The sequence below is a fragment of the Panthera onca genome, chromosome B4 (assembly GCF_046562875.1).
Source record: "Panthera onca isolate mPanOnc1 chromosome B4, mPanOnc1 haplotype 2, whole genome shotgun sequence".
Taxonomy (NCBI): Eukaryota; Metazoa; Chordata; class Mammalia; order Carnivora; family Felidae; genus Panthera; species Panthera onca.
The window spans coordinates 75614704-75627713 of NC_138345.1; the positions used below are offsets into that span (position 1 = coordinate 75614704).

Here is a 13010-nt window from a genome sequence, read left to right on the forward strand (position 1 = left end):
CTATCCTTTTTGCTTTTGCTCTCCTCCCTGGACTCACTAACTCCTTTCTAGTTCACTCTCCACTCGGCAAGTAGAGTGATCTTTCTAAAATCCAAATTTGGTCAGGCCGCTTCACCAAGCTAAAACCTAATTAAATTAATTTAATCTATTAAAATGATTGTCTGTTTCCCTAGAGAAATGTTAGAAATCCTCAGCATAGTAAAATACCTGTTAGTACTTGCAGGGGCCTGATAAATATTTGTGGAAAGGAGGGAGTCAACTCTCCAGGCCTGGGAGGAAATGCCTTGTTCCTTTCTGTGTTAATTTGCCTTGTTCAAATCTCAGGGCACCCCCTTCTTTCCAACTTCTTGGAAGCACCTCGTTGTAGCCTCTGGCATCTCTTACAAAGTGATTTCCTCAAGGTCACACAGCTGGTGCATAAGCACCAAATGGAATAAACAGCCCTGTTGTTCACAACTGTAGAATCACAGTTAAGGGAGAAGCAATCATGGTTGAAAAGTGACAAATACCCATATGATGTTTGATCCTCCTGTAACACTCCCACCAAGTTTCCAGGCCTTGGTATAGAGTCTTTCAAAGATAAAGGAAATCTACCTCCTCACCCCACCAATTCTAATGGTTATTGAAAATCAGACATTTCAAAGAATAATCCATCCTAGCCAGTTTATCAAGGGATTGAGGGAATGAGAGCAAGGAGGCTCTCATTCCTGCAATGGTCCAGAAGTGCTTTGGGTCACCTGCCCCCAAGAGGAGGAAGGTGGATGACTTTGGCTTTCACTTAGTTCAGGGAGAGGCGCATGAATTTAGTCTCAAAAATTCTACGAGATACTGTAGACTGGCCAGGGACTAGAACAGGGAAGGGATGTGTGTGGAGGAAATGGGATTAATCCCAGCTCAAATGTTGGGTGGAATCCCAGCTGCTGCAGCTGCTGAGGGCTTAACCAGCTGTTCCCTGGGCAGCTGCAATGTTCATCCCAGACCTGGCTCTCAGGATGGCAGCTCTGTCTCAGTTTAGGGCCATCAGCTCCAAGCTAAGCCAAACTCTGCTGAAAGAATGGCTAGAAAGTAAAAGAGAATAGCAGAAAAGGAGCCCCCAGTTCCAAGGACTTCTGTTTGGACACCATGTGGTTTGGAGTCAGATAACTGTGTTCTTAGGTTATGTGGTCCCAAGGAGACAAGTTGAGAGACAGTTTGGGTTTAGGTTTCAGAGAGAAGCAAAGCCAGGGATGGAGGTATCACCTTCAGATCTGTCCCTATCCTCTCCTGCCCTGCTCCAGCATCCCTCCACTGCCCCCCACCATCTGCTCCCATAACACATTCTGTACGGGGATGGGGGCATTTGCCACTTGCAATCAGAACTAACAACACTTGGGCTCCTGGGTGGCTCAGTCGGTTAAGTGTCCACTCAGGTCGTGATCTTGTGGATCATGGGTTCGAGCCCCGTGTCAGGCTCTGTGCTGACAGATCTGTGCTGACAGCTTGGAGCCTGCAGCCAGCTTCAGATTCTGTGTCTCCCTCTCTCTCTGCCCCTTCCCCGCTTGCACTCTGTCTCTCTCTCAAAAATGAATAAACGTTTTTTAAAAATTTTTTAAAAACCTAGCAACACTCACATGCACAGAGGATGACCAACATACTTAAGGATAAAGATGACCTAAAAAGCCCATCTGATTTCCAATTTCTTGTTTAAAATTGAAGTTTGGGGCGCCTGGGTGGCTCAGTCGGTTAAGCGTCCGACTTCAGCTCAGGTCACGATCTCGCGGTCCGTGAGTTCGAGCCCCGCATCGGGCTCTGGGCTAATGGCTCAGAGCCTGGAGCCTGCTTCAGATTCTGTGTCTCCCTCTCTCTCTACCCCTCCCCCGTTCATGCTCTGTCTCTCTCTGTCTCAAAAATAAATAAACGTTAAAAAAAATTTTTTTAATTGAAGTTTGACACCCACCCCCCCATCTGCTTCAAATCCTACAACTGCTTTTCATCTTTAGGACAAAATTGAAAAATCTTTAAATAGTTCACATTTCCCTTCTACTAAACTGAACTTACTGATGCTCCTTGGGTTCAATTTACTCTTGCTCCCCAACTCCAGACCTTTGTATATGCCATTCCCCCTGCTCGAACAACTCTTACCCATCCTCAGGTCTCAGCTTGAAAGTCACTCCTCATCTATCTCACTGCACTCACCAACAACATTCTGACCACCGTGTCTGTCTTGCCAGGTGAACTATAAGAGCCATGCCTGACTCACTGTCCTCCCCCCCCATGGCACAGCACAGTATTTGGCACAAAGCGGGCACTCAGTAAAACCTGACAAGATATTCCCCCTCTGATGTTCATTTGTATACATCAATCAAACCACATATAGAGACAATCACAGGGAGAAGAGAGTCTGCATGTGCTAACTGGCCACACAATTCCCACAGGGAGATACCCTGACCAGCCATAGCCTTCTTCCCACAGACAGCTGCTTCAGTCTCCCAGACAGAGAAGAAAGCTTCCTCCAATATGGTGGACACCACGAAAGCAGTCAGAGCTCTAGGTCAGAAATGTTCGCTTTTCAAGCAGAGTACATTGTTTTCACTAAGACCCCATCTTAGCACTGGCCTCTTCTTACTGCCAACATTTCTGAAGGATTGTATTTAGTCTGTCGGGGCTGCCATAACAAAATACCATAAACTGGGTGGCTTAGACATCAAACATTTATTTTCTCACTGTTTTGGAGGCTGGAAAAGTCCAAGATCAAGGTTCTGGACAATTTGGTCTCTGGTGAGAACTCTCTTCCTGGCCTGCAGGTGGCTGCCTTTTCACTATGTCTTTACAGGACCTTTCCTTGGTGCATGCAAAGAGAGAGATAGTAACTTTCCGGTGTCTCTTCATATAAGGACACTAATCCCATCAGATCTGGACCCTACTCCTATGACTTCATTTGACCTCGGTTACTTCCTTAGAGGCCCCATCTCCAAAAACAGTCACATAGGCATTAGAGTTTGAGCATATGAATTTGGAGGGGGATGTGTACATTCAGTCTATAATAAAACTCAGTCTCCCTTCTCCTCTAATTAAATATATACTTAAAAAATATATATGTATATATTTTTTAAATAAATAAATAAATAAATATCCTTTATTGGTTTACTGGCTAGGTAACTTTAGTTAAGGAAGCCAGCCAGCCACTCAGTGGGTTAAGCATCCAACTTCCGCTCAGGTCATGATCTCTCTGGGTTCATGAGTTCAAGCCCAGCGTGCCCTCAGTGTTGGAGCCCACTTGGGATCCTCTGTCTTCCTCTCTTCTACTTCCCCTCCGTTCACACATGCATGCACACACACACACACACACACACACATACACACGCATGGGCACGTGCTCTCTCTCTCTCTCTCAAAAATAAACATTAAAAAAATTTGTTTAAGGAAGCCAGCCATCCAGGCAGGAGAAAGAAGAGCCAATGAAAATGAGAGGAAAATAGAACTGTCAAAATGCTAGGACTTACTAGTCACTCAGTGAAGGGAATGAGAGTCAAAAACTTTTTTTTTTTAATTTTTTTTTTAACGTTTATTTATTTTTGAGACAGGGAGAGACAGAGCATGAACGGGGGAGGGGCAGAGAGAGAGGAAGACCCAGAATCAGAAGCAGGCTCCAGGCTCCGAGCCATCAGAGCCATCAGAGCCATCAGCCCAGAGCCATCAGCCCAGAGCCCGACGCTGGGCTCGACCAAGAGGTCATGACCTGAGCCGAAGTCCGACGCTTGACCAACTGAGCCACCCAGGCGCCCCAAGAGTCAACAACTTCTTAAGGGCCTATAGGAGGTGGCCCCATCCATCAAGGCAACCTTATTTCTTGTTATTCCTGCTCCCGTTCTACTACTTACCAGCTGTGGTAACTTGAGCAAGTGGCTTAAACCTCTCTTTGCCTCAGTGTCCTCATCTGTAATATAACCCCACAGGGTTATCTTAAGGATGGAATGAGAATGCATGTAAAGGGCTAGAACAGGGCCTGATGCATGGTAAGTTCTGAAGAAACATTTGCTACCTGTAGTTCCACTCCCCAACTGGAACTACATGTAGCCAGCTTGCACATCTTCCTTCCAGATTCCGAGTCGCTCCTCATGTTGTTACTTCTGCCTGGAATGCCCTTTCTGGTCTCTACCACCTACACGCTTTAACGTTCTATCCAGGCCTCGCTGTCTTCACAAGGTCTTCCCTGTACTTTGATGACATTTCCCACCCATTCAATTCATCCTGATTAAGTAACAATGTTGATTTGGTAGTTAACCATCTTATACCTTTAAGTGTACTCCTCCATGGAGGAAGCTGTTTCTTAATATTTTGTGTGTTTTTCATGCGTAATACAGCACTACACTGTAGATGTTAAGTAACTCCTGCTTGAAGAAAGGGGGGGGGTGAAATGTCTGGATTTGAGGGCTTATAAAGGTCATCTGAACCTTGAAACAGTGGTTCTCAACTCTGGTTTCCCAGTACGCAGAGAGGTCTTGCCAAGGTTACAAAATGCTCTGTAAATTCTCAAAACAAGATTACTTTTAATTATACTTTAGTTTTTTTTTTAATTTCTTAAAAATGTTTATTTATTTTTGAGAGAGACAGAGACAGACAGAGTGTGAGCAGGGGAGGGGCAGAGAGAGAGAGGGAGACACAGACTCCAAAGCAGGCTCCAGGCTCTGAGCTGTCAGCACAGAGCCCGATGTGAGGCTCCAACTCACAGACTGAGAGATCATGACCTGAGCCAAAGCTGGGCGCTTAACTGACCGAGCCAATTATACTTTAGTTTTAAAGCAAACCCAAATCTTTCACACAGCACCTTCTGAAAGAATGTTATGAAATGAAACCATTATAGGGGCAACACGACCCCCAAAATATTTGGGAATCATGGATAAATCCTGCTTCTGGTGGAGTGGTGAGTAGAGAAGTAGACAGAGAATAGAAAGCAGCAAAGGCAGTGAGAAATGGAGCATATCATGGAAAACATGGACTGAGTGCCTATTCCACATTGGCACATACACTCATCTTGTCAACAATCCTCTCGGGGTGGTATCATTACCTGCAGGTCTGCCTGACTTCGAGGCCATGCTCTGGGGAAAGATCCACAGCTTGGATTATGTTTCTGAGATTAGGAAAAGGGAGGGGAAGGTGGCAACGGGTACCTGGTATGGATTGAAGGAAATACTGAGTGGAAGGACATTAAAAGTAAACGTATTCTGCTTCCAAATGTTGCCTTTCTCAAGCACTACCTGGAACCCTAAGTATGCTTTGACCTCCAGACATTGAACTCAAGTGTCACAAGGTGAGGGAGATGAGCTGGCTACTTGGATCTTCACAGAATCTGGCTACAACTATACCTTCAGCAACTGGGAGCCACAGAGCTAAACCAGGCACAAGGGATGCAAAAATGCCAGGCTTGGAAGACTTTTCCAAAGGTGAGGCGTGTGGACTCCTCACCAGCCCTTGACACCTGTGGCTCAACCCTGGCAACTTACCAAGCCCTGCACACCATCTTTCACCTCCTGAGATAAGGCTCCTCTGCGCATGTCAGTCCACCCATCCCTGCAGTATATAATTCTCTTTCCTGTGGTCTGGAAGAGAACTGATCCTGAAAGCCACCAGGGGGCGGTGTAAAGCAGGGACCCTGTGGACTGTGAGTGCACAGCTGAGACAGGCAAGGGCTGGCTCCTCAGTGGTACCACCAAACCCCTCCATCCCCCAGACCCCAGACATTACCCTTCCACTGAGGCCCAGCTTCCTCAGAGCTTCCATTCTTAACTCAGGGGCACCTGAATTCCTGCCTGTCTGCTGCATTGGAACCTGAAGTTTCCAGGAACACCCAGGCCAGGGAAGAAAGCCGAGAGAGAGAGAAAACAGGGGGAGGAAGAGGAGATGGTGAAGGAAGCCAGTAGAAACAACTAGGACAGGTGATCAAGAAGGGAACTTGGGGGGGGGGGGGTGCCTGGCTGGTTCCGTCGGAAGAGCATGAGACTCTCGATCTCAGGGTCACAAGTTCCAGCCCAACTTTGGGTGTAGAGATTACTACTACTAATAATAATAAATAAGATTAAAAAAGAAGGGGACTCAGGTTGTAATACCTATATGCTCTTGCTTGGAGAGCCTCCCCTTGTACCCCCAAACACATACACCAGGGCTTGAAGCTGTTCTCTGCCCACAGCCCTTCAGGAGAGGTAGGTTCCAGCCCTCTGTGCCCGTTCTTTCTCCTGACCAAGAGTGTGTGGGAACTATCAGTTATAAATTAGCCAGGGATTCCCAAGGGTCATCAGTTGGTCCAGTGGCATCCCAGAATAAAACACGGGACCCATCCAGACCCTGACACTAGGGTAGAATGGGAATGAGGTTGATTCACGGCCTTTGGGAAGGGACCAGGATTGCAGGCTAACAATCAGGGACCAGAATTCTCTGGGCATCAGTAAGTCAATGGCCAGAGACCTTGCTGGAACCCATATGAATGAGAAAGGACGTTCCTGGACCCTCTTGCTCCTTCAACAACCCTGTCCCCTCCAACATTCTGTATGGAACCGTCGGGGCAGAAGGATGGTGAGAGAAGGGACCAACAGTCTAGAAAAGGGTATGACTCATCTGGTCTCCTGGTCTCCGGAGCTGATCAATTGGGCCCCACCCTCTGAGGGGAGGAAGCAGGTGGGAAGACCTGCTGGGGTGGGGTAGGAGGAGTCAGAAGGAAGGTATTGCCTCGGAGTTCCCTTTCTCCACTCTGGAGGTGAATTACTCTCTGAATAGAGATATTTTGCAATAAGCTCCTGCAAGCCTTCCCTTTATTAGCCCACCTGTAGGAAAATGTCAGACGTCAGATTGGCTGGCTGTGTCAGACAGTGTTAACGCCGTGCCCTGGCCCCTCACCTTGCCAGGCGGGGCAAGCAGATCATTATATTACAATTTATAAATAGAAAATAAAATAAAATAATCGGGTGGGGCCGAGGCACTCGGGAAGAGGTGAAATAGTCCTCGTCAGGGAGTACCCACCATCAACCCCGTCTACCTAGGACCAGGGATCTCCTCTCAGCTGGAGGTTGCCCCTAAACCAAGCAGTCCAGTCTCGCCTCCATTTTTTTCCCCTATCCCTTCCTCCCCCCGCAGTCAGCCTCCTCTGCTGCCCACATCCCCAGATCTCAGCCCGAGCGCCCCGGTTTCAGCAGGCGCCTCTGGGTTTCTGGGTCCGCCGCGCTCAGCCCAGCAGCTCCTCCGCCAAGCGATAGAGGAACCGAGAGTACCAGTGCATGCCAGTCGGCTGGACGGCCCCGCCGGGAAGCAGCGCCCCCAGCGCGTGTAGCAGGCGCAAAGGAGCGAAAGCGCGGTGCGCCCACTGATGACTCTCCAGAACCGCGTAGCACGAGGCCAGGACGTCGTTGACCAGCAGCGTGCCGTGTGCTGTGAGCGGCGCGAACACGCCAACTGCTTCCTCGCGCGCCACGCGGGCTATGCGTGCCGGCCGAAGCGCGTCCCCGCCGGGCGCCAGCACCGAGTCCCCCGCCCGCAGCCGGCGCGCGAACACCGGCGCAAAGTCGCCCGGTGCGGGCGCTGGCCCCCGAGCGGCGAACACCAGGTGCCAGGGCGTGAGCAACAGCTTGCGCGGAGGCCGCTCGGTCTCCACAGCCACGAAAGAGGCCCGGCGCTGCAAGTCCCGGTCCAGGAAGAGCAGCACGGGCGTGGGCACCACCCGGCCTGCCGCGTCTGCAGCCAGCACCCAGTCTCCGCGGTGCAGTTCCCGCAGGCCCTTCCGCTCTCCGCTTCGCAGGCGCACGGTGGCATTTCCCGGAAAGCAGCCGCCTGCCCTGACCGCCAGTGAGTTATCTGCAGGGAACATGCACAGAGATGACTGAATCAAGACCAGCGGTTCCAGGATGTACAGATTCTCAAAGACATGGGTCGAGCCCAGCCGCAGACCTCAACCAGTCCTGGGACAGAATGTAATTTCCCATGGATCTGGCCCCAACCTGGGCAGAAATGGAAGGATGGTTTACAACCCTAACGCCCACTTGGTCTCCCCTAGGGTCGCACCGGAGAGGTGCAGCCTCTGTTTCCCGGCAGGAGCCCCCTTTGGGTGGACCTCACCACCCACCCCCTACTGTACCGGCTTTGACCGACACGTGGACGTGGTTGCGGGACTCGTAGTAGACCCAGTCGAAGCCGGCTTCCACTGCCAGCCGCGCCAGCAACCCATACTTATTGCGGTCGCGGTCGGACGTGGTGATGTCCAAGGCACGACCTTCGTAGTGGAGTGAGTCCTGAGCATGGTGGCCATCTTCGTCCCAGCCCTCGGTCACCCGTAGGCGCACTCCGGGCCACATGTTCATCACGGCAATGGCCAGCGCGTTCACCCGCTCCTTACAGCGCTGGCGGGGAATAAAGGAGTCAGTCTCCTCACTACCACTCTCACCTTAGGGGCAAAAGGGACCTGGACGGGAGGGTCGATTGTTTTCCTGGCCTCACTCCACTCCCTCCCAGGTTTTGAGTGTCCCGGAGAGGTGAGAATCCGAATAGGTGCAGTCGTCAGTAAGCACTCCCTTTCCAGAGCGTTATGGGAGAACTGTGGGGTGCCCTCGGAGACTGATAGGGGGTGCCTATACCTAGCTCTTTCCCCACTTTCGACGCCCGCCCCTCACTCGTTATGGGACCTCGGCTCAACCTGGAAGAGGGCAAGAGTTGAGAGGGCGGGTGGAAGCTCGGTCAGGGAGGGGTTGAGCAGCCTGGCTCCCGGAGAGGAGCCCCTGTTTGAGCCTGGCCCCCGCCCCAAGCCCCGGCTGCCCTCCCTCCGCCTGATTCATCTTTTGTTTCGTTGCCTTCCCTGGCACCGGGCATCGCTTCCTTCCTTCCTTCCTCCTCCTCCTTTCGGCCCCTAGCATTAACCCCTTCGTGGTGCGAGTGCCCCCCACAGAGGTGCCCAAGCGGAGCCGTGGGGGATCAAGGCTGCTGGAAAAAGGGTTTGGGTGGCGGGGGCTGCGCGAAGTACAATGGCCATTCTCCGGGATGACTTAACCGAGCGAGAATCCCGGGCCGAGGCCGGGGACGCGCCGGGAGAAGCGGACTCAGCAGCTCCATCCACAAAGGCGCTTTTCAGCCGCCCCGGCTCAGGGAGAGGAAAGGGCAGAAAGCCGCGCCCCCCATCCCTGCTCCCGCCCGCCGGGCCCCCTCCCCCAGCGCGACCAGCCCTCCCAATTCCAACTCAGGCTCTGCCAGCCCGGAGAGCCCCGTCTTTCCATCTCTGTTCCAGATGCATCCCAGAAAGGCGTGGGAGTAGCACCTGAGATTAGCAGGAGCTGCCCTTGCGCGGAACTGGGGGGCCCCCTGCAGGGTGGGAGTGGAGAGGAGGGAAAGCATCAGTGGCTGGAAGCCTGCACCCGGGGGAGTGAGACCACGGTTATCTGGGCGGCTCTAGTCTGGGAGCCGGAGACCTTGGCACGCACCATAGCACGGACGCGGCGGGAGGAGGCTCGGAGAGGACAGCTTCCTTTTCTTCTCCTCGCTCCGACCTCTCACCTCGGACTTGGTTTTCTCCTAAGTGCCAGAGGGGCATTTTCCCCCTTCCCTTCTTCCCGAGTTTTCTACACCTCCGCAGGGTTGGAGAGCAGGGGAGGGGAAGACAGGAAAAGTGGTAACTCCTTCCAACTTTTTGTCATTCTGTCCCCTAAGGAGGCCCTGAGGCCTTGACCTGCGGGGGCAGCAGCCCAGTGCAGAGCCAACTCAATGGAGGCCTTTTGCAGCCAGGGTGTGGGAGATAAGCAGGACTGAGGGGTTCCCAGGCCCGTCAGAGCCCCTCCTGGGCCTGTCCCTTGCTCTGGCCCCTCTGCTGCAGGTGGCAGCCAGAGGAACAGGTCACAATATTCCATGACCAAGGAGGGAAGGAGTGTCCCCTTCCCAATCTCTGAGTAGAAGTAGAAGGAATTCTTTCTCCCCTGGACAGGTTTTCCTAACAAAGTAACCTGGAAAACTATGGCAATTAATCGGAGGAAATCCGTACCCCTCCCTCTCCCCCCACCTCCCCACTCCATACACAATTAGGTGGTGTAATGGAAAGTGTATAGGACTTAGAATCAGGAGTCCTGAATTCTAGTCCCAGCCATGCCACTAATTAGTTTTTAAGACTTTGATTAAATCGATTTTCCTCTTGGGGCCCAGTTCTCAGCTGCAAAATTGAGGCGGGGAGGTGGAAAAATGTGACTTCCAAGTTTCCTTCCAGTTCTGACATTTAAGATCACTGGCCAGAGGTGGTCCTTCACCCCTAAGGTATTGCTCACCTCATCCTAGGTCAGTTAGATTCCAGTCTGCAGCAGATGCTTGCTGCATGGTAGTTGAATTTAATCTTCAATTTCAAGGAAAACCCCTGAGCTAAGCTGAGCTTGAGGGATGCCTGGAACACTTTGATTCTCAGGTGGGCCCATCTCTTCTTCCCACTGAGGACTACTTTTCACCCAAGACAGTCGTTTAGACTCTAGAATAGCCTTGCCTTGGTTCTAGGGTGCCTCTCCCATGCTGAAGACAATTCCTGCTCAGCCCCTTCTCAGGTAGATGACCTGGTGACCTAACCCTTCGCCACCCCTTTCTCCTTCAACCTCTTCAATCTCTTCAAAGCCCACAGATCTTTTCCACAATCAGGTCAGGAGCCAGGCTAAGGGTAGAGCTTTCTGTCTGCTGCCTAGCCAGCTCCTGGCCCCCAGCTCACCCCAGCCCTTCCTGCCTGGCTCGGTAGCTGACCCCCGGTCCACGCCTCAGCCATTTCCCGTCTCGCCTGCCGCCATCCTCCTTTCCCCGCCCTCTCTGTCTCTCCCAGCTTCACTCTCACTAGTCCCTCCTCCCCTCCCCATTCGAGCCTCTCCCTATTGGGATCCCTCCAGATTACTTAGTCCAGTGAGCAAAGGTGGGTTTTTTTTTTTTCCTTGGGGGGGGGGGGAGTGGAATGGTGGGGAGAGATTTTGAGTTTAAGGTCCCTATAGATGAAACCCAGCTCACCCTTCCGGGGCTGCCGCAGGAACTGGCAGTGCCCTGGGCGCAGGTGGGGAGAGGTCCTCCTTACCTCGGTCATCAGGCGGTCTGCACCACTGTTCTCCTCATCCTTGAAGATGATATCCGGGTTGTAGTTGGGCACCAGGTCCCGGAAGCGCTCGGAGCCCCTTGCCACTCTCCCCTCTGCCGGCCCACTGGCGCCTAGGGTCCGCTCAGGCATGCTGGGCACAAATTGCTTGTAGAGCAACGGCACGAGCTGCTTGCGCACGTAGCGGCGCCGGCCAACCGGTCCCCGGCCGGGTCCGCAGCTCTGGGCAGGCAGCGCCAGAAGCGCCAAGCAGCACAGGGGCACCAGCCTGGCCGGCAGCGCCATGGATGCAGAGGACTCAGGCCACAGGGAACGTTCTTGTCCTCACTAGCTCGCCCGTCAGTTGGGCATTTCCCTAGGCACCAGAGAGCCCAGCAGGCAGAGCTGCCCCCAGAGTGCCCTAGAGCTCTTGTGGCTCTGCGCACCTGGCTGCCGCTGGCTCTGCCCACATGCCCCCGGGGGGGTCTGGAACCTGCTACTGATGGGCCATCATAGCAGGGAAGGGGGGTCGTGGGTGAGTGCCAGCCCAGCCTGGCTCTGCTGCCCGGCTCCTGCGCTGCCAGAACTCCCCGGCCCCGCCTTAAGTGGCCCCTGGCCCCGCCCCCCGCCCTTCTCCCAGGACCGTCCCTCCCCCTCCCACCGGGGCGGGGGCTCTAGTCGGTCACCGCTGGTCCATTGAAGTGTGTCCCATCCTGGAAACTGGGCAGACACCTGTCTAAGAATTCCTAGCAGCTTTTCAGTCCGTAGCTGCCTGAATAAGCATCCTTCTACTCCCAAACCTAAGCTTGGCACCAAACCACCCTCCTCTGATACTTGAATTGGATCTTTACTGTCCCAAAGCCTATCCTGGCAGGCCATTGTCCTCTGCTATCATCCAGGAAGTATGGGTTCCAGTTTCTACCCAAGGCCAGCCAAGCCCTTTGGGCATACAACCAGAGCCTTTCTTCCCACTGGTCCTCCCCAAACGTCCCCCACTTTTCATCTCTCCTCAGCAGTAACTAGGACTGGAAGAGGTTGGGTACCAGCGGACCATTTTCTCTGGTAACTCTGCAGCTTTTTTCTGAGAGCTTCCCCCAGAATCAGGGACAGAGTTTTGTAGTTATTATCTAGCTCTGGACTTCAAACTTCCACCCTGTCAAACACCCAAAGGCTGCTTCTCTTCTAATGCATAACGTTGTCAGGTGGAAGCTGCTGGAAGGTAAAGTGAGTACAGGTACAGTCTCTAACAGGCTAATGGATGCTTCCCTTCACCTTCCATCTAGGCATCTCTCTATAGCTTTCTCCCTCTCTGGACCCCCTAGGGCTCTGGTTCCAGCCATCTAGGTTCATCTCAGAGGCTTTGAGCCTGCAACACTTCACCCACCAATCTATTATTGTTTAGAAACCACTGTCTCTAAGAAGCCTTGCCTGATGTCCTGACACTGCCCACCTGTTTCCCTGAGAACCAGTGATTAACTGTCAACCTTTGTGGTATGTATTAGAATTATGTCACCCTTACTAGACAAAGCAGTTCTTAAGTACAAAACTGTTTACCATGAATCCCCGTGGCTAAGTACCTGGCCTAGAGTAGGGCACTCAGCAAATTTTCGTGGAATCTACACTTTTCGTGTGTGTTCTATACTCCCCCCTCCCTCAGCTCCAAGACGAGCACTCAGTGCAACTCTGTACATTAGAAAAAAGTGTTCCTTCCTCAAGACACCTGACTGCCACTTGCAAGAAAATGGCTGTAGTCACATAAAGACTATGAGGTGAATGGTGCCCCTGGAAGTTGTACAATGCACAATCTGTATCATCCTGAGCAGAAACTTTGTCCCTACCCCCCAACATATCAGGGGCCTTGCATCGTATTCTAGGCACTGATAACCTCCGGAAAGATGGAGTTACATTATTTCCTGAGAACTGCAAACCCTGGTTAGTCAGCCACTTCTTTTACTTTACATCCAAGTCAAGT

General features: G+C 52.3%; 1 protein-coding gene across 1 annotated transcript; it reads right to left on the reverse strand.

The window, feature by feature from the left end:
- Positions 1-6768: 6768 nt before the first annotated feature.
- DHH (desert hedgehog signaling molecule) lies at positions 6769-11626 on the reverse strand. The gene is made up of 3 exons (XM_060657744.3): positions 11042-11626; positions 8102-8363; positions 6769-7821 (listed from the first exon to the last, which is right to left on the reverse strand). Exons 1-3 carry the CDS (start codon positions 11342-11344, stop codon positions 7196-7198), a joined length of 1191 nt encoding a protein of 396 aa, XP_060513727.1. The 5' UTR covers positions 11345-11626; the 3' UTR covers positions 6769-7195.
- Positions 11627-13010: the final 1384 nt, after the last annotated feature.